General features: G+C 47.1%; 1 protein-coding gene across 1 annotated transcript in view; it reads left to right on the plus strand.

The window, feature by feature from the left end:
• Nucleotides 1-10338, plus strand: part of N4BP2 (NEDD4 binding protein 2) — a 74997-nt gene extending 64659 nt beyond the window's left edge. Inside the window, 4 exon segments of the mRNA XM_044298488.1 lie at nt 325-507; nt 600-768; nt 8000-8123; nt 8992-10338. Of these exon segments, the coding sequence (XP_044154423.1) occupies nt 325-507; nt 600-768; nt 8000-8123; nt 8992-9037 (522 nt within the window). The 3' untranslated portion in view covers nt 9038-10338.
• The last annotated feature ends 11661 nt before the right edge of the window (nt 10339-21999 follow it).

The raw sequence follows: 21999 nt of genomic DNA on the forward strand, positions 1-21999 counted from the left end.
TGACATGACGCAAGGGGTTATGTCACTACTGCAGCCACTCATTGGCTGCAGCCGCATCAAAGTGAATGTTGACCGCTGGGGATGCATTTTAGAGGCATTGGTTGCTGAGGCGGACATAGCAGTTACATTTTTCTATAAAAAGTATCAAGTGTCATCTTCAGCTATTACATACTGACATTTTATATTATAAAACCAAGATTAGAAATGCTTTTTTTTATTTTTATTTTTTACTTTTTTTTTTTTATTGTTATTTGTATGTATTTGTGATGTAGCTGTGTACACTAACAGAACGTGTTCATTTTGTTTTATGATCGATTGGAAAAGAAATTGAAGCCAGATAAAGAAATCCTCAATGAGCGATATTTCCAGGACTTGGATTACCCAAATTATGATGACTTCAGAGCGGAGGCCTTTCTCTATCATCAGAAGCAGCAGGAAAGCTACAGGAAAGCCGCAGAAGCTCATAACAGGGGCATGAAGCAAGTAGCAGCGTATTATGCTCAACAGGTTGGTTCTACTAAATGCAGAACATAAATTAGAATTAACAGACACCCTATCCAACAATTGACGATTTTGTATTGGTCATCGCTTTACAATAGGGCTATCTGTACGGGCAGAAGATGAAAGAAGAGCATCGGAGAGCAGCTGTAGAGATCTTCGAGAGCGCTAATGAGTATCTATTGCCAGAGAATATATTAGATTTACATGGACTCCATCTGGATGAAGCAATGAAACACTTCCGCAAAGTGCTGCAGGAGAAGACAGATGGTAGCTATATTAACACTGGTCTGAGTGGGTTTTAATTGAATTATTGAAGATGCATGTATCAGTCTACTTGTGTGAAATAGTAAATGGGTCGTATGTTCTTGAGAATTAAGGTGTAAAAGTGTGTATTAAAGTAGACTCATCACATGCTAAATAATTGCTACAATATATCGGTATAGTAAAATGAAGCATAGTCACATCTGTTTTCTGGGGCTGAAGACTGATACTGCTGCAGGGCCGTTTAGTTACAGCTGAGCGGCTCACGATTGTTCAGGTGTATTCACGTTGCAGTGGTATTGTGTGTGTTGCTGCAATTTTGTGCAGAATTTTGTCACTTCACTTTTGTGCAGGGCTTTGTCACTTCAGCAAATCGCATATATCATGTACAGAAAGTTAATACAAAGGCACCAGCCTATGTGAGCTCCCATGGCCTTGGTCCCCAGAGAGGCTGGTATTTTTTCCTATAGTGTGCAAACACAGCCACCATTATAGGGTGGCCGTAACCATGGAAACAAGCAGTTTATAATTTGATGGAAAAATGGATCCAGCCAGCAAAGGCAGCGGTATGGACAATCGCAATACATTAGTAAGTGGCTCGTTATTAGAGATGAGCGAATTTCATGTTAGGAAATTTGTTCACGCTTAGTTTGGTGGTAAAAGCAGAGTTGAGTTATAGATTCCGTTACCACAGACCATAACGCTATTCTATGACGGAATGCATAACGGAATACCTTTAGAGGCATTCCGTTATTCATTCCGTCATAATAGAAGTCTATGGCCTGCAAAACAGATTCGTCCTGTTTCCATTATGCAGGAGAGGATCTGTTTTGCAGCCCATAGACTTCTATTCTTCTGTTCATACATCAGTAATTCGTCAGTGATTTCCATCAGTGATTGTGAACCAAAACCAGGAGTGGCGTCTACACAGAGATCAGGTATAATGAAAAGATTCATACATATTCTATGCTTTCTCGCCCATTTTCCTTGGGGGACACAGACCTTGGGTATAGCTCAGCTCCCTAGGAGGCGTGACACTAAGTAAAACTGTTAAGCCCCTCCTCCATCAGCTATACCCTCAGCCTGGAGATAGAGGCTACCAGTTTTAGCTTAGTGTCCAAGGAGGCAAGACACTCCCTGCTACTGCAGGGCTGTTTTCTCCTTGATATTTTATTTTTCTAATTTTGTTATTTTACTTTTTCCTAGGGATACCAGAGACGCATGGACCTCTCTGCTCTCCCGGGGTTGAGCTGCGCCAGTGCCAATTTATCTGCACTGCTGCCTCCCCCACAGAAGCAATAGGAGGATCTGGGCAGCAATGGCTCCCCTACATCCCGCCAGCTAGGGGGTCGCCCGCACGCCAAGCCCCTCTACCAGCTTCCTGCCACTGCGGTGCCAGTGGCTGAAGGGGCGACCCTGCTGGAAGGAACTGAGGGTGAAGACGTCGTTCGGTGAGATGGCTATTCCAGCCCATACCCCGTCCCTATTTGCAGCACCTACCCCTCTGGGTAAGGGGGGCACCCGTGGTCGCTTATTCTGAGCGCTCAAGCAGACCCTCCCCAGCTCCCCTCAGGTTATCCTCAGCAGGGGGGCCGCCTTCCTCCACGCCGTTCCCCCCACGCTGCTTTCTTCAGCCCGGCATTCTCTCTCCCTTCCCGCCGCCGCCCGCTCCGTTCCGATCGGGGGGCGGGGCTTATGCCCGACATGGGCAGATCGCGGCGGAGCTTGTTTCTCGGCGAAACAGGGGACTTGGTGGCAGAGGGTCACCCACCTGGGCAAATCGCCGCACTCCAGGGGCCTGCGGGCCCTTTATTTTCTGGCATCTGGCTTCTTCTTAGCCCTGAGAGCATTTTCGGCAGCAGGGGGCGTGGCTTACGCGCGCGTCCTGTTGGGGGCGGAGCAAGCGCTGGAGGGGGCGGGGCTTGTTTTCCCCGCGATTCTGCTGAGATTTCCCGCGCTTCCTCACTCCTGACAGGAAGCTGAGACACGGTGGGGGACTCTAAACTCCTGTGTACATCGCTCGGCTTCTGTGGGCGCTATCTGCTGGCTCACTGCTGTTGCTGCTCTCTGCTGCTGCTGATCTGCTCCATCTCTACTCCTGACGTTCTTCTGAGGCACTGGTAGGACAGTTAACCCTCTCCTAACCCTCCTGGTCATAGCTGCTATAACCCTTTGTGGTCTCTGTATTAGAGTACAACCACCTTTCAGCATGTCAGATCCCACGGGTGCCTCCAAACCCTGGTACCATGCCTGTACCGCCTGTAAGGAACTTTTTCCGAGTGGACAATCTGAGCCGCATTGCCTTGCATGTCAGGCCCCGATGCAGGGCCCGCTTCCCGCTGCGACCCCCGGTGCCTCTGAACCCCCTGACTGGGCTAGGTCTCTGTCTCAGGCAGTGGAAAGCCTTACACACGTAGTGGGCCGTCTCGTGGATAGACCGCCTCTCCCGCAGGCTGCCACAATCCCTGTCGCACCCGCTGGGACTACCGTTTCTGCCGCCCCCACTGGTTCCCTGCCTCCCAGCGAATCTTCCAGGGCCCGGCATACTCAGAAACGTTCAAGGGTTGAGCGCACATCTTCTCCAGATGCTTCGCTCTCTCCGCCATGCGTGCGAGCTCAGTCGAGTCTGTCCTCTCAAAGGGATACGCTTTTTGAGGGAGAACTGGCGGATTCGGACGTGGACATGGACTCAGAGCTTCCGTCCAAATTGGCGTCCGCGGTGGGGCATCTTATCGCTAGCATCCGTGATACCTTTCAGATACACGATGACCCCCCCAGCTCCGAACAGGCCGGCGTGTCCTTTCTCCGCCCCAGACAGGCCTCCAAGGTTTTTCCCATACACGCTGATTTTTCTTCTGTGGTATCCAAGGCTTGGACCCGGCCTAACGTCCGCTTTATTACACCCAAAAAGCTGGACATTTGCTATCCCTTTCCAGCGGATTCTGTGACCACGTGGACATCCCCGCCTAAGGTTGATCCTCCCGTGGCTCGCCTGTCCAAAAGCACTACTATTCCGGTACAGGACGGATCTTCCCTCCAGTCTGTTGAGGACCGTCGTACGGAATCCCTCTCCAAGGCCATATTTACTGCCTCTGGTTCGGCCCTTAGACCGGTCTTTGCCTCCGCCTGGGTTGGTAAAGCGGTCTCTGAATGGGGTTTGCAACTGGAACGGGAGTTAGGGTCGGACGTCCCTGTTCAGGACCTCCGCTCCTTAGCCCAACTAATTGTTCAGGCCGGAAAATTCGTCTGTGAGGCCTCCCTTGATGCGGGTGCCCTCATTGCCCGTTCCTCTCCCTGGCAGTTTCTGTCAGGAGGGAACTCTGGCTGAAGGTTTGGGCGGCGGACGCCGCTTCCAAACGCTCTTTGGCCGGCCTACCATTTACGGGTTCCCGCCTGTTCGGGACCCGTCTGGACGAACTTATATCAGAGGCCACGGGTGGGAAGAGTACTCTCCTCCCCCAGTCCAGGCCAAAGGGCGCCCCCCGTGGTCGCGCTGGTTCGTCCCGGTTTCGGTCCTTTCGCAAGACCACCGGGTCTAGACCCGCGGCCAGTTCTTCTTCCTCTGGCCCAGCCCAAGATAGGCGCAAGAAGCCGTTTTTTTCGGACGCAACCTACCTGGCGCAAGTCCCAGCCTGCACGGGCTCCCACAGGCCAGCAGCCCTCTGCCTGAAGGTGCGCCCCCACCCACCCGGGTGGGGGGCCGCCTTCTCCTGTTCAGGAACGTATGGCGGGCCCACATCTCAGACGCATGGGCGCTCGAGATTGTATCTTGCGGATACAAGATCGAATTTGCGTCCATTCCGCCAGACCGTTTCTTCCGATCCCGTCCTCCGCGGGATCCCGTACGAGCGGCCGCCTTCTTCGCGGCTATTCGCTCTCTAATGGACAAGGGTGTCGTCGCCCCCGTGCCTCCGACGGAAAGGTTCAGGGGGTTCTACTCGAACCTCTTTGTGGTTCCCAAGAAGGAAGGCTCAGTGCGACCGATCTTGGACCTAAAACGCCTGAACCGTTTTCTCCGACTACAGAGATTCCGGATGGAGTCTCTCAGGTCCGCAGTGGCCTCCCTGGAAAGAGGGGATTTCATGGTTTCGATCGACATTCAGGATGCATACCTCCACGTTCCGGTTGCTCCATGTCATCACCGCTTCCTGCGCTTCGCGGTGGGGGACGATCACTTCCAATTCGTCGCCCTTCCCTTTGGTCTGGCGACGGCTCCTCGGGTGTTCACCAAGGTCCTGGCCCCTGTCTTGGCCCTTCTACGTTCAAGAAGTGTTTTTCTTCTCCCATACTTGGACGACATCCTGGTCAAGGCACCCTCCTTCTCTCAGGCATCCGGCAGTGTGGACCTCACCCTGGAGACCCTGACGCGGTTCGGTTGGGTTATCAACCACCCCAAGTCTTCCCTTATCCCCTCCAGACGGCTGATCTTCCTGGGGATGCTCCTGGATACAGAGTTGGCGGAGGTCCGCCTCCCGTCGGACAAGCGTCTGGCCCTTCGCGGGTCGGTTCACAGTCTCCTCCGTCATCGCCGCCCTTCCCTCAGATCCAGCATGCGGTTGTTGGGAAAGATGGTTGCCTGTTTCGAAGCGGTGCCGTTCGCACAATTCCGATCCCGCACCTTTCAGAGGGCAATTCTGTCGGCCTGGGACAAATCACCGGGGAGTCTGGACAGGACCTTTCTTCTGCCTCCCCTGGCTCGGGCTTCCCTCAGCTGGTGGTTGCATATCCCTCTAAGGGGGAAGTCCTTCCTCCCACTGAACTGGCTGGTGATTACCACCGATGCCAGCTTACGGGGGTGGGGGGGGGTTTTCCCTCCCCGGTCCGTCCAGGGCGTTTGGTCTCTATCGGAGTCCAGACTTCCAATCAATATTCTGGAACTGAGGGCGATTTTTCTGTCCCTCAGACACTGGACCCATCTACTGAAGGGCCACCCTGTTCGGATCCAATCGGACAATGCCACGGCTGTGGCATACATAAACCATCAGGGAGGCACTCGCAGCGATGCAAGAGGTGACCCTCATTCTCCTCTGGGCGGAGACGCACGTGCCGGCCTTATCTGCGATTTACATCCCGGGGGTGGACAACTGGGCGGCGGATTTCCTCAGCCGGTCCACCATCGACCCGGGAGAATGGTCCCTGCACCCAGAGGTGTTCGAAGCCCTTTGTCTTCGCTGGGGTCGCCCCGACGTGGACCTCATGGCTTCCAAATTCAACCACAAGGTCCCCCTATACCTGGCCAGGGCACGGGACCCGAAGGCATACGGCGCCGACGCGCTCGTCCTTCCGTGGCGCGAATTCTCCCTTCTGTACGTCTTTCCTCCTTTTCCCCTCCTGCCACGGGTTCTTCGGAGGATCGCGGCAGAGGGCGTTCCCGCGATTTTAATCGCCCCGGATTGGCCCCGCCGGTCTTGGTACGCCGACCTAATGTTGCTGTTGGCAGACGCACCGTGGCCACTGCCCTCCAGGGAAGACCTTCTCTCTCAGGGACCGATCTTCCACGAGCATTTAGGCTCGCTACGTTTGACGGCGTGGCTATTGAGACCGCCGTCTTAACGCGACGGGGTTTCTCCGCGGACGTAATCCGCACCATGATCCGTGCTCGTAAGCCTGTATCCTCTAGGATCTACTATCGGGTTTGGAGGTCCTATCTGGGGTTCTGTGAGTCCCGGAGCATCCCTCCTCTCCGATTCTCCCTTCCCACACTCCTGTCCTTCCTCCAGTCGGGTCTGGACCTGGGGCTGAGCCTCAGTTCTCTGAAGGGACAGATTTCGGCGCTGTCTATTCTTCTCCAGCGTCCCCTGGCCCCTCTAGGGCCCATTAAGACCTTCTTACAAGGGGTGGCTCACTCTGTTCCGCCGTACCGCCCTCCAGTTCCTTCCTGGGACCTGAATGTGGTGCTCTCGGCGCTCCAATCCGCCCCCCTTCGAGCCTTTACGGGAAGTCTCCCTTCGTCTTCTGTCCTGCAAGGTCATCTTTCTTGTGGCCATCACGTCTCTCCGACGGGTGTCGGAGTTAGCGGCTCTTTCTTGCTCCGACCCTTTCCTGGTCTTCCACCAGGATAAGGTTGTGCTTCGGCCTGTCCCGACCTTCCTGCCAAAGGTGGTTTCCGCCTTTCACATCAATGAGGACATCGTCCTTCCGTCGCTCTGTCCCTCTCCTTCCCACCCCAGAGAACGGGAACTGCACCGTCTGGATGTGGTCAGGGCGTTGAGGATTTACTTGGAGGTCACCGGATCCTTTCGGCGCACGGACTCCCTGTTTTTGGTTCCGGAGGGTTCGCGCAAGGGTTTGGCGGTCTCCAAGGTGGCTATTGCCCGTTTCATTAAACTGGCGGTGTCTGAGGCTTATCGAGCCAAGGGCAGAGCTCCGCCTTTCGGCATCACTGCTCATTCCACCAGAGCAGTCGGTGCTTCCTGGGCGCAGAGGCATCGGGCCTCGGCTGAACAGTTGTGCAAGGCAGCCACTTGGTCCTCTCTGCACACTTTCACAAAGTTCTATAGAGTGCATACGCATGCATCAGCGGATGCTGCTTTGGGCCGCCTGGTTTTGCAGGCAGCGGTTTCCTGATGCTCTGGTGGTGTTCCGCCTTGGGTTTGTGGTCCCTCCCTTCTTGGACTGCTCTTGAACGTCCCAAGGTCTGTGTCCCCCAAGGAAAATGGGCGAGAAAAGGAGATTTTTGTATAACTTACCAGTTAAATCTCTTTCTCGCTCTTCCTTGGGGGACACAGCACCCACCCTTCTGTGTTTGGTTACAGGGTTATGGTTTGGCGCCCGTTGGGTTGCTGGTTGGTTGTTCCTGTTATTGGTTGTTTTCCTTTCACTACTTGGACACGCAACTGGTAGCCTCTATCTCCAGGCTGAGGATATAGCTGATGGAGGAGGGGCTTAACAGTTTTACTTAGTGTCACGCCTCCTAGGGAGCTGAGCTATACCCAAGGTCTGTGTCCCCCAAGGAAAAGCGAGAAAGAGATTTAACTGGTAAGTTATACAAAAATCTCCTTTTTGACCCACATCTGGTTTTGGCACACAATCACTGACCAAACGCTGACTGTGTGTGAACTAGGCCTTAGTACGCCACTTTTAAGAGCACTAGGTGCGATGATTTACAGGCTCCTCTGAGATATATAGTTGCAGTTTTTTGTAATGACTGTGTGTGTATGAATGCAGCAACAATGAAACTGAAGTCAATAAAATGTCTCCTGATTTGCATAAATTTTTTTATTATTACTTGTGCCAGAGTTCAAGCAGAATGGAGGCAAGCCACATCTCCTTGTGATCACTGGGAGGGGAAACCATAGCCAAGGAGGAGTTCCTCGTATTAAACCCGCAGTTGTAGATTTCCTTACAAATCATGACTACAGGTAATGCTATACAAATGCATATGATCCACTGAAATACATACCGCAGCACGGCCTTTTAATAGCAGCTCAGTCATCTTCATCAAAATAATAACTCAATAGATTTTTTAAATCTTGCAATATTTGTAGACCATAAAACTACACTGCTACGGCATCTAATGGTTTATAGAAAAGGTTATGCATTAAATTCTTTCCTTTCGTATTTTTTGTGTGATTTAGGTCATTAAGTTTTGTATATTCTTTTTTTTACACACATTGTAACTTGTAATTGCAATATTATTATATTTTCTTAAAGAGGACCTTTCACGGGTCCAGACATTATCATTTAACTAGCTGGCTGTGTGGGGCATACTGAAGGTATGTTATAGCGCTTACTATGTTTCCTATGCGCCGCTCTGTTCGCCTGCTGTGCCCCCTGTTCTGGTATGTAAATCCATACCATCAGTACAGGGAGGAGGAAACGGCCCTGTTTCTCAATGGGCGTCTCCTTCTCCCTGGCTGTGCCGCAGGCCAATCACAGTGGAGAGGGAGAATGTGAGCTTTTTTTTTTCTCAGCTGTGATTGGGCAGCTCACAGCCTGGGAGAAGGAGACGCCCATTGAGAAACGGGGCTGTCTCCTCCTCCCTGTACAGGTGGTATGGATTTACATACCAGGCGGGAAACAGAATGGGGTGCACAGCGGGGAAATAGAGTGGTGCATAGACAAAATAGTAAGCAATATAACATGCCTTCAGTATGCCCTACACAGCCATCTAGTTGCATGATAATGTCAGGACCCGTGAAAGGTCCTCTTTAAATCTAAAACTTTGAGTGTACAGACCTGCACTAAAATGATAGAAACATAATAAACTCTCCATTTCTGTTCTCATAGATTTCAAGAGAAGACCCCAGGCGTTCTCCGTGTGACATTGAAGTGAATCTGCATCTTCATTATCATCAAGTTGGTTGGATTTGGAAAGGGAATATGACGGCAACACAAGCATCATACAATCAAGAGATTAATGTTTCTTTATAGTTTTCCTTTTAACCTGTCAGTGCTCTGTTGCAGATTGAGTGCTTGATTGTTTTATAGGAAGTTTCACCTTGCTCATTACCATTTGTGGTGTATCTGCGCCGAGCGACCTACTGTTTTTAAGAGAAAAAATTGTGCTTTTATGGATGGGACCTTTCTCTCTGAATTGCCCAATACAAATTTTAGTGTGTTATTTTATGTTTCCATATCTTAAGCACGTTATCAGCTACTTGTACAGTGTCAGTATTGTTAGTACAGGCTGATCTTGCTATGTATTTGATTTTAGACAATTCAGATACTGGTCCCAATAGTATATGATAAATACTGGGCCAAGAAAATGTACCACTTTTGGAGCCGCTCACCTTATGAGTACTTTTCAGATTAACCAAATCTCTCATTCAATGAGCAGGAACACATGCTGCAGTCTGGAAATGGAGGGGGCGAGAGGCACTCATGTGTATACTGTAGCAGCCTTTCTGCTCCTTCCATAGCAGAATACAGAGTGCACTAATTGCTGCCTATGTTCTGCTGCTTGAAAAAGATGTTATCTGTATTCAACTTTGAGTTCCCCGCTGTTGCTGTGCTTGTTCCCAATTGTTAAAGCTGTAGTCCAGGATTAGAAAGACATGTCTGCTTCCTACTAAATAACAGCTTGCATGTTATATTGCAGCCCAGCCATGCCAACTTTAATTCAATAGAGTTACAATACCAGACATCCCATGGCGCGGTTTCTGGTAGAATGCAGCCTTGTTTTTCTAATCTTGGACAACCCCTTTAAGGCCTAGTTCACGCAGTCTGGTTTTTTTAATCAGTGATGTCTATCAGCTATTGTAAACCAAAACCAGAAATTGAGCCCACATAGAGGTAAGGTATAATAATTTGCTCCTGTTCTGTGTATTTGACCCACTCTTGGTTTTGGCTCACAATCACTGACCAAAAACTGACACGTGTAACTGGCCTAAGAGATCAAGTTGCATCATTTGTGCTCATTTGGGAATTTCTAGTAATGCGGTAAGTAAAATATTAAGTAGTTCTAAAGGTGGTGCTTAGCTTTAATTATTAGAGGGCTTGGCTATTTCAGTTGTGAGTGTATTAGGGTCCATTCACATGTCCGAAAAATGGGTCCGCATCCGTTCTGCAATTTTGCGGAACGGGTGCAGACCCATTCATTTTCAACAGGGCCGGAATGTGCTGTCTGCATTTGCAGATCCGCACTTCTGCATCCTTGCTTCCATTTCTGCAAAAAAAAAAAAAAGAACATGTCCTATTTAGAGTTGTTGCGATACCAAATTTTTGATTCGGTTTCGATACCATGAAAAAATATTGCGATACTCGATATCATTCGATACCACGCGAAAAAAAGAAACCAAAAAAGCCACATGCATTCCGCATTTTTAAAAATGGCGAATCGCGCAGTTTTTATTTTTTTCTGTTCCGGCAGTCACCACCTAGATTTTTTTTTATATTTTAATAGTTTGGACTTTTCTGACGTGGCGATATGTAATATGTGAAATTGGGAAAAGGGGGTGATTTATACTTCATATTTTGGTGGTTTTTTTTTTACATTTTTTATTTTTTTTTACACTTTTTTTATTTAATAACTATTTCCCCCCTTAGGGGCTAGAACCTGGGATCTTTCACTCCTTGTCCTATCCAGCCCGATAGAGGTCTATCAGGGTGAATAGGACTTCACACTGTCCCTGCTGCTCTGTGCACACAGCATCAGGGATGTTACCATGGCAACCAGGGCTTCTGTAGCGTCCTGGCTGCCATGGTAACCGATCGGAGCCCCAGGCTTACACTGCTGGGGCTCCGATCAGAAGCTGCCACTGCACCACCAAAGAGGGGGAGAGGTCCCTGTGCCCACTGCCACCAATGATTTTGATACTGGAGGGTTGAGAGGGGCCAGCGCACTGTGCCACCAATGATTTTAATGGGATGGGGGGTTGAGGGGGGGCACACTGCACCACCAATGATAATTACCCCTTTATACAGGAGGTGGGTACTGGCAGATCAGTGGCAGTTAACCCCTTAGGAGCTGCACCTGAGGGGTTAACTACCACTGATCGCAGCTTCCTGTCAGGGGCAGGGTGCCGGCAATGCGATTCTGCTGCCGGCACCCGCCTCCTGTATTGTGTGTTAAAGACTGACTACTTTATATGGGACTCCAGACTTTCACTATCAGGCTACACCGAGCGGCGCCCAGCGATGTCCCAGCACTCACCATTAGTCCTGGGCGCTGCTCCGTTCGCCCGCAGTGCCCCATTACTGTCTCCTCTCCTGCTCTATACGATACTGGGCTGCGCTTCTGCTATATGTTATATGGGCACTGTATGGTGATGTTATATGGGCACTGTATGGCGATGTTATATGGGCACTGTATGGCGATGTTATAAGGGCACTGTATGGCTGTGTTATTTGGATAATGTATGGCTATGTTATTTGGACACTGTATGGCTGTGTTATTTGGGCACCGTATGGCAGTGTTATTTGGGCACCGTATGGCAGTGTTATTTGGGCACCGTATGGCAGTGTTATTTGGGCACCGTATGGCAGTGTTATTTGGGCACTGAATGGCAAGGTTTTGGGCTCTGTATGGCGATGTACTTTGGGCATTGTATAGCGATCTTATGTGTGCACTGTATGGCAATATTATTTGGACACAGTATGGAAATTTGGGCACTGTAAGACAATGTTGTTTGGGCACTGTATGGGAATGTTATTTCCCCACTGTAGGACAATATTAATTGAGCTTTGTGCACATTATATGGTGGCGTTATTTAGGCACTTTACACGGTTCTATGATGTGTAGTATTTAACCAAAAGGGCAAGAATTTGCCCAGGAGACCCCTGACTACTTTATATGGGACTCCAGACTTTCACCATCAGGCCACACAGAGCGGCGCCCAGCGATGTCTCAGCACTCACCGTTAGTCCTGGGCGCCGCTCCGTTCGCCCGCAGTGCCCCATTACTGTCTCCTCTCCTGCTCCACATGCTGCTGATTACTATCGGAGCGATGGGAGGAGACATCAGCTTTACTAGTGGGCGTTCCTTCTCCCTGCGCTGCGATTGGACAGCGCTACAGCCAGTAGCGCCCGCCCCTCCTCCGTCCCTCTCTTCTCATTGGTGGCGCAGTGCGCCCGCCCCTCCTCCGCCCTCTCTTCTCATTGGTGGCAGCGGCAGCAGCACAGGGGGAGGGAGGACAGCTTCCTTCTCCCCGTGCTGCTGAGAGAACATGAGCGCGCCGATAGCAGCGCGCTCATGTTCAGAGATACTAGACTGCGCAGAAGCGCAGCCCAGTATCGAAAAAACTGAAATCCACAAAAGTATCGATTGGGTATCGAAATTTCGATACCCGCAACAACCCTAGTCCTATTCTTGTTAGGCATTTTCTATTATACTGCTGGTGATGTGCGGTCCGCAAATTGCGGAATGTACATTGCCGGTGTCCGTGTTTTGCGGATCGGCAAAACACTTACGGATGTGTGAATGGACCCTTACAGTATAGAAACATAGAATGTGTTGGCAGATAAGAACCATTTGGCCCATCTAGTCTGCCCAATATACTAAATACTATGGTTACCAGGGCACTGTGATTGTCTGTTGACTTGATTTTAACACACATCCACATATAATGCAGCTGGATCGGATAATGTAGTCCCGAATTACGGAGACCAACATGGTCGCCTCTGCTGTGTAAAGGCAATTTGGGGAGATTTTATGGAAAATGGTGAAAATGAATTGTGGTGTAGTTGCATCCTGACTTGTTGCCCTGAGCAGCATAAAAAAATGGACAATCATTTTTGTGACGATAGCTATTTGTTAGGCTCTGCTCACACTGGCATCACGGCTTCTGTTTTTACAAGATCTATGACTGATATTAAGGGTCAGTAATGATCTACTCTCCCCCATTTAAAGGGGTTGTGCAGGCAATATATATTAATGACCTATCATCAGGATAGATCATCAATATCTGATTGGCAGGAATCTAGCAGCCGCGCTCCATGCGAGTGTCGCTTCCTCTTAATTGCACTACATGTTATTTCCCTTGTAGCAGCGGCATAGTGAAATTACAAGTACTCCTTCCATTCAAGTGAAAGGAGCTTGTACTTGTAATTACACTGCACTACTGAGATGACGAGCAGTGTAATGAAGAGGAAGTAGCGCTCACATGGAGCACCGTCTCTTTTTCGAACAGCTGATCAGTAGGGATGCCGGCTGTTCGACCCCTGCAAATCAGATAATTGATGGTCTATCCTGAGGGTGGGTCATCAGTCTATATTACCTGCACAACCCCTTTAACTTTTAATGTGCCTGTCAGTTTTCAGTTCAATTCAAGCAGCATATTATTCCATCAAAGCAAGATGGAAATGTATGTGTGAACAGAGCCTTAAGGGTTTTATAATTGGTCTGTATCATGTATGTACTGTGTGTTATGTTGCTTATTGCATACATACCGCCAGCTGCGTTACAATGTCTTTTATATAATATTCGCTTTCATCACCTATAAAGAAAGCATGGACTGTGATAGCCAAGGGCACCAATGCTACTTTCTCTCTTAGATATCAGATCTCTTGTGTTAGGCTTCCTGCACACGAGTGTGTGTGACCCGTGCCTGTGCTGCGGATGGCAAATAGCAGTCCGAAATCCACGGGTTCCAGTCGAATGCACTCCATTTTGCGGATGGGGACTCACTTACTTGAATGGGTCTGCGATCTGCAAGATACGTTCTATTTTTTTTGTGGACCGAAACCCCAGTTAAGTGCTTCTTGGGCTTCCGATCCGTGCCTCCACTCTGTGTCTCGTGCATTGCGGACCCATTGGAGTCAATGGGTCTGCATCCGTGATATGGAGTGCATGTGGTCAGTGCCCATATATTGTGTACCTGCTGTTTGCGGTCCGTAATACGGGCATGGGGCACACACACTTGTGTGCATAAGCCCTTAACGGGACATATTGCTTCAGCTTTATTTACAAAAAAAATCTGTGTAGGGTAATTAAGACTAAAGCGTCATTTTAAGTTTACCTATCCTCTACACAGTGGAAGCAGCCATTTGGCTACATGAACACATATCCAGTCTGTCAGTTAAATATGAACCAGTGACATGGCACAGACAACCTTTGTGAATTAGTAAGTGCCTGCTTCTACTTTCAGACACATTCACTATGGTTATAATAACTGTTCCATTCAGAATGCAGAGTGGTGTTTAATGGGGTGTCTCGGGATTTGTCCCGTGGAGACTGTATGAATGGAATGGTGGTCAAGCGTGCATGCTGCCATGTTTGAGACTGATGGAGGTAGCCATTGCGTTGTCCACCACTGCTCCATTCATTCTGCGGAAGGGCTGGCTCCGGTGGAGTCAGAGTGGTCAAGCCCCCTGTGATCAAGTACTGACAAGTTTAAATCCTGGGAAACCTCTTTAAATGAGCCTATTCTCTATGGTGCTGCGTACCGCACAGCGCTCTGTGGTCTACACTTCTCTCTTCACACTTCAGGCATTTTAATTTTTTTATCACATTTTTGTAATATCACGCAATCACTTTTTTTAACCCTATGTTTTATTTTCAGCCTAAAGTAAGGTCGAACACTGATCTCTCAAGATTCTTGGGTTTTAAGAAGCTCCATAATTTGGCATGAGGGTTTATATTTTATGATTACTTTTATGCTCCCTGTCCATCAAACAATTCTAATTATTTGGTTATATACCCTATCATGTACTATACTTTTCTTTCTTATTCTTAACACAGAAAAATTATGAATACTCATCGTGGGCTACAAGCAGCACAAATGTAGTTGTATCACATTATTTAGGAGCTATGTAAATAGATTGTTACATGACTGTTTAAAATGCCAAAAATGTCAACTCAGGTGTTTACTACTAACTTATAAATGGGAAAGAGAACGGAGAAAAATATCTATTATGCTCTGACGTGTAATGTATAACGAACTCACTTCACACTAGCGTCATGGCTTCTGGTTATAATGGAGCCTACATCCATTTCCAGCTGACCCAAGCGGACATCGATGGACCCCATTGACCTTAAAGGGCTTCTGTCACCCCACTAAAGTGATTTTTTTTTTTGGGCTAGTGAAATTAGTTATATTGCGATATATGACAATATAATTGTGTTACTTACTTTGATCCAGCAGTTTCTGCAAAAAACGAAGTTTTATAATATGTAAATTCGGTCTCTACCAGCAAGTAGGGCGGCTACTTGCTGCTAGCTGCTGCAGAAATCCGCCCCCTCGTCGTGTTGATTGACAGGGCCAGCCGGGATCTCCTCCTCCGGCCAGCCCTGTCAGTATTTCAAAAATCGCGCGCCTGTGTGGATTCGGCGCAGGCGCTCTGAGATGAGGAGGCTCGTCTCCTTAGCACTCCCTCAGTGCGCCTGCGCCGATGACGTCTTCTATTTCGGTGATGTCATCGGCGCAGGCGCACTGAGGGAGTTCTGAGGAGACGAGCCTCCTCATCTCAGAGCGCCTGCGCCGAATCCACACAGGCGCGCGATTTTTGAAATGCCGACAGGGCTGGCCGGAGGAGGAGATCCCGGCTGGCCCTGTCAATCAACACGACGAGGGGGCGGATTTCTGCAGAAGCTACCAGCAAGTAGCCGCCCTACTTGCTGGTAGAGACCGAATTTACATATATTAAAACTTCGTTTTTTGCAGAAACTGCTGGATCAAAGTAAGTAACACAATTATATTGTCATATATCGCAATATAACTAATTTGACTAGCCCCAAAAAAAAAATCACTTTAGTGGGGTGACAGAAGCCCTTTAATGGGTTCCTTTGGGCTTCTGGTACTTTTCACCTTTTTTAAAACCACAGTCAAGCTACTGTTTTCTAGGATGTGAACAAATGTACAGAGTATTATATATTGTGTGTACATACTGACAGTTTTGAATGTACATATTTTGTATTGTCTTACAATACTTTTTACAAGGGGCATTTTTCTGTCATTGGTTCCATGCTAAAAAAAAAACATGTATCTAATATAGTATCTGCCTTATGTTGGATGTGTGGACCACTGCCAAGAGGTAAATTCTGTATATTATTTTTATGGTTTCCTAAATAATTTTTATGGCATGTATGTTAATTTTTTGTTTTATGCATATTTTAGAACAAAAATAAAGTAAATTTAAAAACAAATTTTCAAGTGTTCCTATTTCCCTATAAATACAGTGAAGTACAGTGACAGGCACTATACAAAAAAATGTGGTCTTAAAGGGTCACTCACGGCGTATCTCCTCACTCATCAGGATAGGTCATCAATATCTGATCAGCAGGGGTGTGACACCCGGTCCTCTCATTGATCAACTTTTTGAAGAGGAGCCAGCACACCATGCAAGAAGTCTCTAAATAAATTATAAAGGAAACAGGTGATGAACACATTTCCAGTGTTTGCCAGTCTACATGATTTTTTTTTTTGTATGTTCCTAAAATAATATTGTTCAAATCTTGCAGATAACAGTTTCGCCTTATTCTTTCCATTTTAGGGCTAAGAAATGGGGTGGGCTTAGATATGAGGGCAAGACTTGGTATACTTGGTCTACTGCAGGCCGATCGGTGTGTGTGTGTGTGGGGGGGGGGTGTTCTTGCTGCAGTCGGTTGCCTTAAAGTCAGACACAGGGTTGTCAGATCCAGGAGGAGAAAATTAAGTAAAATTAAGCAATATGAGACATAAAGGAATCAAAAGAATATTAGGGTTGATTTTTATCCTTATTTCTTTGTACCTTTGTATCTAAAATAATTACAAGTAATAGGATAGGTCGGGAATGTCCAACCTGTGGCCTTCCAGCTGTTGCAAAATGACAACTCCCAGCATGCCCTGATAGCTGTAGGCTGTCCGGGCATGATGGAAGTTGTAGTTTTGCAACAGCTAGTGGGCCGCAGGTTGGACATTCCTGGGATAGGTAATTTACTAATCAGTGGTCCACCACAAATTTTAGAAGGGAGAGGCCATTGTCCTGTACTATCAAATATAACAGCATACAGCGCAAGAAAAAAGTGAACCCTTGGGAATTACTTTCTGCATTGATTACTAGTGAACTGTGACTTGGCTAACAAATCAGACCACAGTCGCACACAAAAAGCTGTACCATTCCTGTCTTTTATTGAGCACACTGAATAAAAAAGTAAGTAAAAAAAAAAAGTTTAATTACTTCTTTGAGATCTAATTGGAAAAACATGATTTAATTGACTCTGGATAGCTTATCAGTATCTGATTGATGGGGGTCTGACACCCGGGATCCCCACCGATCAGCTGTTTGAGAAGGCAGCGGTGCTCTTGTAAGTGCCGCTGCCTTCACCCTGCTCACCAAGCACAGCGCCGTATATTGTATGTGCTTGGTATCAATGATGGCTTGCATCTGAACTGGCTATGGCTCCTGAGGGACTTGTGTGGGGGTGCCCTATGAGACCTTGTCACAAATGCATCAGCTGATTTATCTCATTATAGATATTCATAGATTATAATTTTGGCGACTGGTAATGAAGAGTTTTATGATTTGATGTTCTATTGAACATGATGAAATTCTTGTGGGTGAAGCTGCTGGCTGATATCAAGTTAGCAGATATGGATGATTTGACCATGTGTCTGCTATCTGGACGCATCCAGTGGTGGTATACATATACTGTACACTCATTGACAAAAAAAAAAAAAATTGAACCAAGAACGAGTTGTTGGCATCGGATGAAACTTTCCATGCGTGAATGTAATGATGACATATGTAAGAGATTACAATATTAGAGAGAAAGGATAAGTTTATTGGGGGAAAACTGTACAATTGGAAGGAGGCTGTAGAACGCTGTTGGCCTCTAGCCTGGATACAGGATGAGAAACTGATGGATATGGAGGCATGCAGGTTCTGTATGGTATCCTGCGGCATATTTGCCCACAGTTGTTACAGCTAGGTTTGTAGATCCTGCATACTCGTAGACCATCGTCTGATTCCACACAGTCCTGGATTCTCAAAGGCAGAACACGACAGGCACCATGACACGGTTATCGTCACTCTAGTGATTTTTTTTTCGCTTTTTTTTTTTCTTTTTCAATTCTATTTATTGAAGGCAAATCAATATAGTATTTACAAAATAGCATGTGCCCAAGAAAGTATGCAATACAAACTCTGAGCAAATCACAGTACAGAGAACTCGTCCTCATTGAAGATTCATAAATGATACAACAACAATACAATGTTTAAATGCCAATAAACCTTTTGGGGGGTAAGTAAATAAAGGGAAGGAAAACATCACATGGAGGTAGGTGAGGTTATACCTGAAGCGCAGCCAAGGTGCCTCTAAGAGAGGAGGTGAGATACCAGCAGGTATATTGAAACTGCTTGACTAAATCAGATCTGTCAGCAGGGCTAAAATGTGTATGGAGTAAAGTTTTCCATTTCCCAAAGAATTTGGAGCTTTCTTTCTGCCTCAATCCTTTCATATCGCAGTAGTAGTTTCAGCTCCGAGATCACCATGGATATCCCTGGCATGCTACCAGAAAGCCAATTATGCAATAAAACTCTTGGCCACCAGTAATACGGAGTGAAGAAAGCGATGAACCTTTGTTTGTCCAACAGATTGGCCTGTGGGCAAGCGGATATAATGGAACAACAATGATTGGGGTGCCAAGGCAAGATCCACTGACCAATGTGTTTTAATATATAGTAGTACTGTCTCCCAAAATTTAGACACCTGAGGGCATGTCCATAAGCCATGCCAGAAGTCCGTGGACGGTGTTTTAAATTTAGGACAATGGGTGATGCGATTTGGGAATCTGGGAAGTTGAAACCATAAATGGCATTGTGCATCATTTTCAAATACGTTTCCTGCCATCGTTCATTGATGACACATTGACAAATCTTGGACCCCGATCTCGGCATCCATTGTGATACTTTCCCATTTCTTAAAAAGTGTAGATGGTTTTGCTTTTGTGAAATTCCCAGACAATGCCTGATATAGATCTGAGAGCGTGGCCAATCGTGAAGAGTGCCCTAATATATCATCAAAAGAGCTTGAAGTTGCCTCGTTTGACAAGTCCCGCACCCTATGTCTGCAGAATCCCAAAACCTACATAATATGCAAAAAGTGGGAATCCGGTAGCTGATATTTTTTCTTCAGTTCTCTAGGAGACAGCCATCGGTTTTCCCCCGTGTGCATCAGATGTCCCGCTCTAACTATCCCTCCTGAAACTTGCGTGCCTCCCCTGGGGAAACTCTTTCCGGGGAAAGCCCTGCTAGGTTGGAATGTAAGCAAGATACCAAATCCCAGGGATCCACCAGATTCTATTCCAACTCTGTTGGAGAAATGATCTGTGTTGTGTACCAAATCCAAGATGTGCCTCATTAGGCAGGTTAAGTTATATCCCCTGATATTTGGGAACTTTACTCCACCTTCCACCTTTCAGAGCATTAGTGTAACGGATCTCCTCACACCCCCGACTGGGTACCTCCGTCGATGGATGCTCCTAGTGCTTCCCGAGGACTCCAAGCACTCCACTTGACACCGTAAGCACTGCAGACACCATGAACCGCCGAAGCTTGGTTGAGGTCTCACTGTCTCCTACCCACCCTGGACCTACGACAAGGCTCCAGGCTCCAGTGGGTGAACCTCTCCTAAATCCAGAGAGCAGGAACAGCTCTTACAAGAGCTAGGAGTTATAGCCAGGGGAGTATACACGTAAAGCAATGCCCATACACATGAGACGAGGCTCTGTTAAATGTAAAACAGGAACTCTTTATTGAACACAAAGCATTGATTTATATACAGGTCATTCTAAAAAAATTAGCATATTGTGATAAAGTTCATTATTTTCTGTAATGTACTGATAAACATTAGACTTTCATATATTTTAGATTCATTACACACCAACTGAAGTAGTTCAAGCCTTTTATTGTTTTAATATTGATGATTTTGGCATACAGCTCATGAAAACCCAAATTTCCTATCTAAAAAAATTAGCATATTTCATCCGACCAATAAAAGAAAAGTGTTTTTAATACAAAAAAAGTCAACCTTCAAATAATTATGTTCAGTTATGCACTCAATACTTGGTCGGGAATCCTTTTGCAGAAATGACTGCTTCAATGCGGCGTGGCATGGAGGCAATCAGCCTGTGGCACTGCTGAGGTGTTATGGAGGCCCAGGATGCTTCAATGCGGCGTGGCATGGAGGCAATCAGCCTGTGGCACTACTGAGGTGTTATGGAGGTCCAGGATGCTTCGATAGCGGCCTTAAGCTCATCCAGAGTGTTGGGTCTTGCGTCTCTCAACTTTCTCTTCCCAATATCCCACAGATTCTCTATGGGGTTCAGGTCAGGAGAGTTGGCAGGCCAATTGAGCACAGTAATACCATGGTCAGTAAACCATTTACCAGTGGTTTTGGCACTGTGAGCAGGTGCCAGGTCGTGCTGAAAAATGACATCTTCATCTCCATAAAGGTTTTCAGCAGATGGAAGCATAAAGTGCTCCAAAATCTCCTGATAGCTAGCTGCATTGACCCTGCCCTTGATAAAACACAGTGTACCAACACCAGCAGCTGACATGGCACCCAGACCATCACTGACTGTGGGTACTCGACACTGGACTTCAGGCATTTTGGCATTTCCCTCTCCCCAGTCTTCCTTCAGACTCTGGCACCTTGATTTCCGAATGACATGCAACAGTCCAGTGCTGCTTCTCTGTAGCCCAGGTCAGGCGCTTCTGCCGCTGTTTCTGGTTCAAAAGTGGCTTGACCTGGGGAATGCGGCACCTGTAGCCCATTTCCTGCACACGCCTGTACACGGTGGCTCTGGATGTTTCTACTCCAGACTCAGTCCACTGCTTCCGCAGGTCCCCCAAGGTCTGGAATCGGTCCTTCTCCACAATCTTCCTCAGGGTCCGGTCACCTCTTCTCGTTGTGCAGCGTTTTCTGCCACACTTTTTCCTTCCCACAGACTTCCCACTGAGGTGCCTTGATACAGCACTCTGGGAACAGCCTATTCATTCAGAAATTTCTTTCTGTGTCTTACCCTCTTGCTTGAGGGTGTCAATGATGGCCTTCTGGACAGCAGTCAGGTCAGCAGTCTTACCCATGATTGCGGTTTTGAGTAATGAACCAGGCTGGGAGTTTTTAAAAGCCTCAGGGATCTTTTGCAGGTGTTTAGAGTTAATTAGTTGATTCAGATGATTAGGTTAATAGCTCGTTTAGAGAACCTTTTCATGATATGCTAATTTTTTGAGATAGGAATTTTGGGTTTTCATGAGCTGTATGCCAAAATCATCAATATTAAAACAATAAAAGGCTTGAACTACTTCAGTTGGTGTGTAATGAATCTAAAATATATGAAAGTCTAATGTTTATCAGTACATTACAGAAAATAATGAACTTTATCACAATATGCTAATTTTTTTAGAAGGACCTGTACACATGACATACTGAGGACATGACATAGCAGCCAATCCTGTACAGTTTAAACACAAAACTAACTATTCAACAAACACAATGGCATTGTCTGTGACGCAATTAACAAACACACTGGCATTGTCTTTAACACAATCAACAATGAACATGCAAACAGATATCCTCACCCCCTCCATAATGAATGAATGGGAACAGGAGACACGTGATGGGATTATCTCCTGAGTGTATCATAGGAGTCAGCTGCTATTATAATCAACCATCTTAATCCCATCACTAACACAATCAGTGGGAGTCTCAGTGCAGAGTTACCCCTTTTTGTGTTGCTGAATCCACACCATGCCTTTTTAATGGGCAATAGGAAATATGTGGCATATAAATTGCACACATAAATCGGGGTTCATAGTTCCTTTTAACCCCAAAAGGTCTGAGGGGGTCTCCATAGTTCTCGGTCCATAGTCTGTAGG

The sequence above is a fragment of the Bufo gargarizans genome, chromosome 1 (genome assembly GCF_014858855.1).
Source record: "Bufo gargarizans isolate SCDJY-AF-19 chromosome 1, ASM1485885v1, whole genome shotgun sequence".
Taxonomy (NCBI): Eukaryota; Metazoa; Chordata; class Amphibia; order Anura; family Bufonidae; genus Bufo; species Bufo gargarizans.